General features: G+C 40.5%; 1 protein-coding gene across 1 annotated transcript; it reads left to right on the forward strand.

Moving 5' to 3' along the window:
- Positions 1 to 644: 644 nt before the first annotated feature.
- On the forward strand, positions 645 to 8,434 carry FGF23 (fibroblast growth factor 23). The gene is made up of 3 exons (XM_007056911.3): positions 645 to 967; positions 2,885 to 2,988; positions 4,155 to 8,434. The coding sequence occupies exons 1-3, from the start codon at positions 745 to 747 to the stop codon at positions 4,578 to 4,580; spliced, it is 753 nt and encodes a 250-aa protein (XP_007056973.2). The 5' UTR covers positions 645 to 744; the 3' UTR covers positions 4,581 to 8,434.
- The last annotated feature ends 256 nt before the right edge of the window (positions 8,435 to 8,690 follow it).

The raw sequence follows: 8,690 nt of genomic DNA on the forward strand, positions 1-8,690 counted from the left end.
CCACCCCCCCCCCCCCCACCACCCTTAGTGCAGTTACATCTGTGTGTGACTTTAATGGAGTTACACCAACATGAAAGGAAAATCATGCATTTGCAAAATAGGCTTTTAATGCATTGGACACAAATTATGGGTCTGATCCTACAGAAATGCAGAGTGCCCTTGACTTCCTTTGACTTGAATGGAAGTTGAAGGCCCTTAGCCCCTCTAGGGAGGTACTCTGCACTTTTATAGGATCAGGCCCTAATTTAGAAACACAGGAAAAATAAATCTGGAGGAAAAAGTGAAAATTTTCAAATTAAAATCTAATGGATTTTCCCCAAAACAATTTCTGTACAGTACACTGGGCTGTTTTTTTTAATTATTATTATTAATTGGTAGGGGAGTGGAAAGCTTTCAGATGTCAGAGTTTTGCAGATGACATTTGAAGGCATGATTAGTTTTTGAGAGCTGTCTTTAGAAACCTTACATTCCCTCCAGAGATCCTACGTGCATTCCTTTTCCCTGGGTCTTTGAGGTCTCACGACACTCCTAAAAATGTTGCTTTCACAAAACCAAGGATGTGGACAAGTTTTTCCTGTGTGATGTCATTCAGCTGTCCTTTATAAGCCGCTGCAAAAAGTAGGGAACCCATCTGAGGATTCATACTCCAAATATACACAGAGACGGCAAAGAGAGACACACACAGGAGGAGTGAGAAAGTATCAAGTTTCAGATAACTGCACCAGCCACTAAGGAAGGAGCACCATGTCACAGCCCTGTCAGTGCAGGCGCCTGGACTTCATGCTGTTTGTGCTATGCGGCTTCAAGGCTATTGTTGCCTTTCCCAACTTCTCTCCACTGCTGAATCCCAGCTGGGGAAACACAGATAGCCTGATGCACCTGTACACATTTACTGAGAAGAACAGCTTCCATCTGCAAATCAACCCCGATGGTTATGTTGATGGCACACCTCACCAATCCATTTACAGTAAGTAGTGTACTAGTCACGCAGCCCCCTCCCAAACAGGGGAAAGAGCTTAAGACTTTTTATTGTACAGGGTCTATGGAAAAAATCCTAACTCGGGTTAAATGGGGAAACCAATAACTAGCAACAGGAGACTGAAAGTACACTGAGCTAATATTAAGACCATATGCTGGAGGTGTATTCAGACAATGATAGCAAGGATTAATAAAATGGTTGCATTGCCCCCAAGTGACAAATCGAATTCAGTTAAAATCTTTGTTTAAAAAAAGTTAAAGTTGTTTAAAAAAATGTAAACTATGGGATCATTTAAATAGTAATAATGTACTACCGGTCCTAGTACCTGTAGCACTCTGCAGTCAAAAACCATCAGCAGCATCTTCTCTCCGAGATATATCCTTAATTTATTTTGCAGGAATCCAAATTTAAGTCAGACGGTGGCATGTTCAGTGAAGCCACTTATGCCTCTAAGGACCATATTTTTCAAAGAAAAGCACAATGAGTGAATGGATGCAAACTGGTTGTGCCCACAAAACCTGCATTGGTGGACACAGAAGGAGAATTGCATCTATGCAACTGCCTGCCTAACTGCACATTTGCAAGGGCATCTGTGGTTCCTTTCTCTGAAAATTTGCTCAAGAGACAAGTTTTAGAAGTGGGCATCTAATCTGTGTGTGTGTGTGTGTAAAGCACACTTTTGCATATAAAATGGGTAGTTACACATGCAACTGCAAATTAAATAATGGGAATCTGAAAATGGTCAGATGGTGATTGGTGAGCAGTTAAGTCATTTGAGTTTGCCTTATTGAGTTCAAGGGTATTACTCGTGTAAATAACTGCTCTCTGGTGGGACTAAAAGGTTCACAATTTGGCCCAAGGAGATCCATTTTTGTTCCACAATATAGGTACACTTCTTTGGTTGTTGAAAGGTTAGCCCTAACACCATAGCTTGTAGAAACCAAAGCACTTTATTCAGGTGTCTTTAATGCTATTTTAAAAGTGCTTTGCCCATTTCAAAACAAACTCTGATCTGCTAGGAATATTGAAGATTGTTTAACATATTATTAACCCATTGCAATTCTACTCATCAAGAATGAAAATCTTCCTATGGACAGGGCGGGTCAGGGGGGATGGGTAAGAAAGAGAAAAATTTGTTTTCTGTTTATATAAAAAGTACTGTTGCATAAATTATGACTGTTTTGATCAAACCAAGAAGCAGAATGATTGTATGTTTTTAACTCAGTTAGGACTTGTTGATTAAAGCAGACACAAAAGGGCCTGCATCTCCTCTCTGTTATGCCAGTTTTATATTGATATTATTCCATAAACTTCAGTTAGTTACATGGCCATAATACCTGTGTGACCAAGTGGAGAATAAGCCCCAATAAGATTACACACTTTGTTAATCTTTTGATAACAAAATTCACCTGTAGCAAGGAGGTGAGCAGAATGGAAAGTGACAGTAAATATTCAAGATGCTGCAGTATCATTAAGATATAATGATTTCCCCTGGGGTGAAATGCAAGATGTACAAATTACCTTTGCAGCTGTGTTGTGTGCATTCAGCCAAATGGATCTCATTGCCACTACACTTTCCTTGTTATCATGGCATAAAAGCGTGGTGCATGCTCCAGAGAGAGAGAGAGTAGATCTCCCACTAAGGGTAAATACTAAACAGCCGGAATCCAATTTGGAATTTGCTCAGAAAAAGGGTTCAAGAAATATTTACAAAGGTAAAGCCAAAACAAAACTATGGAAAATGCTCTGTGTATTGGGCTTAAATTTTTAAAGATTAAGAGGATACTTCGCAAAACTGTAGTTAAACTCCAAACACAAGAAGTGGATGCAAAGAAACTGTCAGATAAATTAATACTAAAAGAATCACCTATGCCCCATTTAAGACACCTTCATTTTTCTAAACAGGTGCCCTAATGATCAAATCTGAGGATGCTGGCTATGTGGTGATAACCGGTGTAAAGAGCGGGCGCTACCTATGTATGGACGTTAAAGGAAATATCTTTGGATCGGTGAGTGCTCCTAACTTTACTAAGACTAAAGTGAAATGCAGAGCAGGTCTCTTATGATTATAGGGCCAGCTCCTCAGCTGGTATAAAGTTGCATACCTCAAGTCAATGGAGCTCTGCAGATATACAGCAGTTAAGGACCTGGCCCTTGTTCCTTTTAGTCAGTTATACTGAGCTTCACTCTACTACACGGTGCAAGTGAGATCTCCACAAAAGCCACGGGTTTTACAGTGGAGTAAGCAAGGTCAGAATTAAGTCAATAGTGATCGGCCGGAATTTGCTGTTTGTAGTCAAGGCTGGTAAGTGGCTCCGACATGAGAGCCTTCATAAAGATCGTAAAACGTTCATCTGACTTCCCCCTTGTATCTCAGAGTTCCTGAGAAGGTTTCAGCAAAGATCTTTATTCAAATAAAACTACGTTGTTACCTAGTCTTAATCAGAGACTGGTGAGAGATAAGGGTCGGATCCTGCAATGCACTGAGCACATCCTAGAAGGCACCAAGCACCTCAGCTCCCACGAGAGCCAGTGCGAGCTGTCAAAACTTAACAGCTGGCCCTCCACATCTTGCAGGATAGGGCCTTAAGCATAGCGCTAGGCGCAATTTTTTTATTTATTTGTTTTGGATAAAAAGGTGCAGATTCAATTGACCCAAATGTTTTACGAATTCAGGTCAAATTGTTTTTTGGGGGGGTTTATTGGGGGGTGGGGGGGTGGGATTTTTTTTTTAAATCAAAATGTTTGATTTTGACAGTTTCTAAATTTCATGTTTAAATTTGAAGCACCCTGTTCGTTTTGAATTTTACTGGTTTTATTTTTTTAAAAAAAGGTTAAAAACACAAAAACAATTTTTAAAAACTCTTCGGTTCACCGAAAAACTTGAAAAAAAAATGTGTTTTGGGTTGACCCCATATCATATTTTCTCTGACTTTTTAATTTAGCCATCAAACTGGACAATCAGTTATTTGCACAGCTCTCCCTAAGGCCCTTGTCCAAACTGAAAGGTCCAATCCTGTACTCCTTTCTCACACAAAACAGCCGGTTCAAGCCAGTGGGATGACTCCCATGACCGATAGTTGCAGGATCTGGCCCATCACCTTTGCATTTTGTATTGACACTTATTAACAATTAAATCCTTCCGTTAATGATTGTTCTATTTTTGTTTCCCAAGCATTACTTCAGTCAAGAAGACTGCATGTTTAAACAAAGAACACTAGAAAATGGATACGACGTGTACCAATCTCCCAAGTACAACTTTCTGGTCAGCCTGGGCAGGGCTAAACAAGCTTTCTTCCCTGGTATGAATCCACCGCCGTACTCCCAGTTTTTGCCCAGGAGAAATGAAATCCCTCTGATCCGATTCAATACACCTGAACCCCACAGGCACACTAGAAATGCAGACATTGATCCTCTCCAGATTTTGATCCCTCGGGGAGAGGCCTTTGACACAGGACCTCAGACGTTGCAGACTCACTTTGCTCACCTGCCTAGAGAACCCATGAGAATCAATCCAAATGATGTGGTCAACCCAGATGACCCACTTGCAATGATGGATGTCAGAAGGAATGGAAGTCCGCGCTTTTACATTACAAGATAGCCAGGGTCACGCCTCTGCAGAGAGGAGACACAGGTGAATATGTTAGACAGAGAGAACTGGCTAGTACCCTAAAATATTTTATATTCAATATCTAACTTTCACAAGGCCTATTAGAAACCTGAAAAGCATTGAAAACATTTGAACTCAAGCTTTGTTCTTGTAGATAACATTACAGGAACATGGAATTGTATATTATTTTACAGGTGGAGCTTTATTTTACTTGAAATAAGCTGCATTAGCAAGGTAATAACACCAATCAAACATTTTAGGGTCTTGACTCTCCTCTAGCGTACATTAGAGTTATTCCACCGAAGGCTGAGTCATTGACATTATGCTACTGACACATAACTGAGAGAAGAATCAGGTCCTAGAATTTTTAGAACTCTAATGTAGGCAGGGAAGTTTACTTCTAACCTACTCTTCAAACTCTAGGTCAGGAGGCTGCACAAGCACAGCAGTCTAAATTAGTGATTGTGTATTATACAGAAAACTTTATTATGTACAAGATTAGAGCCTGAGTCTCCTCTCATACCAGTGAGACTCAGGAGTAACTCCATTAAAGGAGTTACGCTGGTGTAAAAGTAGAGAAAATGATCTGAGAATTTGGTCCTAATAACTGACATACTAGTCAGGATACAATAAGAACTGGCTCAAACTAAACCCAAACTGAAATTACTTTGAGGTTTGGAAAAACTCAGGTAGCTTTTCTACTTGTTTTGTTCATAGCTCCGTCTAAACTATACAACCAGGTGCCAGAACAGAAGTGCACAAATACAAAGAGAAGAGTTATATTCTTAGAATTTCCAACCAAGAAAGAAATAGGAAATACCAGAAATAACAAATTGTGATAATTCTGCATTGAACAGATTAGCATATTTGGTGGGCGCACCAAAAACTTCTGTTAGAGAGAATCATAGCTGTCCACCTGTGTTTCATAGACCCCATAATGCTAATAGCTAATGGAGATTCTCCTCTAGCTGGAATTGTCAGGGTGGGTGTTTTAGGAATAGGAGGACCTGAGTTCTATCCCCACTGTCTCCATTATGTTCTGAGTGATCATGGGGTGCTCTAGAGTGACAACAGTGAAGTCCCTACATAGCCCCGTGTTTCTTTATACGTTCCACTTAAGAGCTCCAAGTATTAAGAAAAAAAGCGAACATAATTCTAGACCAGAGAGGTCAGTATACATTATGGATACGCTTGCTCATTGGACTTGAACATCCATCCACCTTGAGGTTTACTCATCTTTAGTTAAGATGTGGATGCACCAAAATCCGTAGCTAGTAAATTCAAGATGAACGCACCTCAAAAGGATCAGGGGGTTGATTGGGTTTAGATAAAGTCTGGATGGTGTATCTGAATTTTTATTGTAATTGCCTTGTGGCCTTCCAGGCTGGAAAACTCCCCAAACCAGGCTCTTTCATGATGAGATTGTCTGGTCGTCCCAGAGTCTGGTTAAAGCAGAAGAGCTCTAAAATTAGTGTGGAAGTTCAGCTATGGGCCCTGAAAGAATCAAGAGCAGAGGGGTGAATATATGGGGACAAAAACAGAAACAGGGATTCAAACCTCCAGAAAGGCTGGACTTTGGGTATGGATGATGGATTCAAGACCGTTCTCATTTTATCAGAATTCTGCCATGGGGAAGCCTGCCTAGACATGCGACAGGAAAGGACTCAGCTCCAGCAGGCGGCGTTTCCTTTCCTGACTCAAATGGCAACCTGTACAGATGAGGGAAGCACGGCCTGATACTGCTTCTAAGTGTCTTCTGTCGGACAGAATCAAGTCCCTAGCACCGAATGTGCAGACAGATGTGGAACAAACCATAGCACTACCTGCTAAAATACCAGGAGTGTTTCAGGAAGTTTCTCAGGCCAAATTAATCCATGATATAAATAAACTGACTCTTATAGCAGGGATGAATCTGACCCTGCATCTTTAAACCTAAAGGAATCCATGAGATAAGAGCATTGACTCTAAGCTTTGCTTTGCTTTCCTATTGCTACTCCAGCCAAAATGACCACTTAAGAAACGAGGCATAAGGAAACCAGAATGAAGTCATCACAAGATCAGCAGCCTTGCTGGTGCTCATCATCAGGAGCTTGTTTTCTGTCTTTGGAAGGGCCTTTGCATGAGAGGAACTGCAGTGCAGAGCTTTTCATTATAGATTAAAGGTCTGATCTTTGGTATAGCTCCACTGACTTCAACAGAGATAAACCAATTTGCACCAGCTGAGGATCTGGCCCAGTGTCTACATATAGCTGTTTTCCCATCTCATCATTCTTACTGGCCCTAATTCTGATCTCACTTACATGGGTTTTAAGTCCATGTGACTGCATTGGAGTTACTCCTGATTTACACCAGAGACAGATCAGAATCAGGCCCAAAGTGCCCTGCAGAAGGGTCTAATGTAATGGATGTTTAATGTTGTTGTTTTTTATTTGTGCATTTTCTCCTCCAGATGCAGCTTTATCTACATACTATATTTATTAAATGCATTTAACAGCCCTTTGGCATCCTAATAACTGTATAATAGTCTAGGCTCTAGGGGCATCTATAAGCTATAGCAGGCCTGATTCTGATCTCACAACTGTCAAGTGGTATCAGAATAAGGACCACTGCTTTCAGTGGAATTGCTCTGGATTTACAAGTGAGCGCATGATCTGTCCTGCTGCTGTCTTTTAAATTAGCTTTTTCTTTCTTACATGCCTTTACCATAAAGTTTGAGCTGGAACAGACATTGGGCCTGTTTCTGCTCTCTCAATAGTTTTACCCCTGATTTCACTGGAATTACTCCAGCTTTAGACCAGTGACATGAGAGCAGAATCAGGCCCAGCGTACCAAGACTAGGAAAATTCTTTAAATCCACAACAAATACAATTTAGCTTCAAAAGATAAACTCAAGTCTAAAAGGATGTTGGAGAGGTTCTTACCAGCTAAATTTTAGCAGGACTCTCTTCCATGCTGTCTGTACAATGGGCAGGTCTGACTATTTATATATTATCTTTTTAGTAATTCCATTTGATTCCTGTACCTTTCTGATTGGACTTTGCTCCCAGAGAACTCTGGACTGCAATAGTCATTCTGAGACAAAAACTACATGCACATTGGTGCTTTTCCAGAACCTTTAAGTGGAATTAACACTTGCAATATCCTAAAGGAAAAATCATTCTCCCTTAGTGATTTAAGATGGACTTAGAGCTGAGCGTTAAGAATAAATGCATATTCCCATAGGGCCCAGTTCTCCTCTCATACCAATGTAATTCCATTTGCTTTAGTGGAGTTACTCCTGATTATACCAGCGTACGTGATGAGAGAATCAGGTCCATAATCTAAATTAAGGGCAGATAGTTCAGTCCATAGTCTCATGAGTGATCCAGCTGAACTTAATGGGGCAGATGTTTAGCTGTGTAAATTGTCTTAGCTCCATTGACTACAAGGGGGGGCCTCCAGGACTTGAGTCAATGAGTGTAAGGACTCGCGTAAGTAAGGGCTGCAGGACTCCACCGTTGTGTAGTACTACACTACAGTCATACCCACAAGAAATGGTGGGGTGGTTTTTGGGATGGAGGAAAAAAAGGGTTGTTTTAATAAATTATTCTCCACCGATAGTCAGGAAATGTAGAATGGCTTTTACATCAGAGCATATGTTTAACCATACAGAACTGAAGTGGGATTTGAGAGTTCGTTGTTCGAAGGAGGTGCTGGCCATCACCAGCTTTTAAGAAGAAACTACTTGTTTATATTGCAGTATTTATTTATTTATTTGAATGGTTACACATGTAGCAGAATATTTATAATGTATTCAAAAACTGTTTCCTTTTATAAAAATTCCAATAAACTTTTTTCTCAAATGACAGCTAGTGCCTTTTCTTCAAACTTCTGCTTTCATAAGAATCAGAGGTGTTTCCCAAAGGATAAACAAATCTATACGTAGCAGTTGTCATACATGCAATAGCCACGGATCCAAACACCTCAGGTAGAGGTGCTGGAACTAGGGGTGCTAACACACCCAGTGGTTTAGAGGGTTTAGAGTTTGATTCAATGGCTCTTAGCACCCCCACTATACAAAACTGTTCCAGAACCCCTGATCTCAGGTCTCATTTTTGACCA

Source organism: Chelonia mydas, chromosome 1 (assembly GCF_015237465.2).
Source record: "Chelonia mydas isolate rCheMyd1 chromosome 1, rCheMyd1.pri.v2, whole genome shotgun sequence".
Lineage (NCBI taxonomy): Eukaryota > Metazoa > Chordata > Testudines > Cheloniidae > Chelonia > Chelonia mydas.

What these genes read in the sequence shown, in the direction of transcription:
- FGF23 (XM_007056911.3), top strand. Translation starts at nt 745, where the DNA reads ATGTCACAGCCCTGTCAGTGCAGGCGCCTGGACTTCATGCTGTTTGTG. An exon ending in ACCTCACCAATCCATTTACA is followed by an intron (nt 968 to 2,884) that starts GTAAGTAGTGTA and finishes TTTTCTAAACAG; the next exon opens with GTGCCCTAATGATCAAATCT. An exon ending in AAGGAAATATCTTTGGATCG is followed by an intron (nt 2,989 to 4,154) that starts GTGAGTGCTCCT and finishes TTGTTTCCCAAG; the next exon opens with CATTACTTCAGTCAAGAAGA.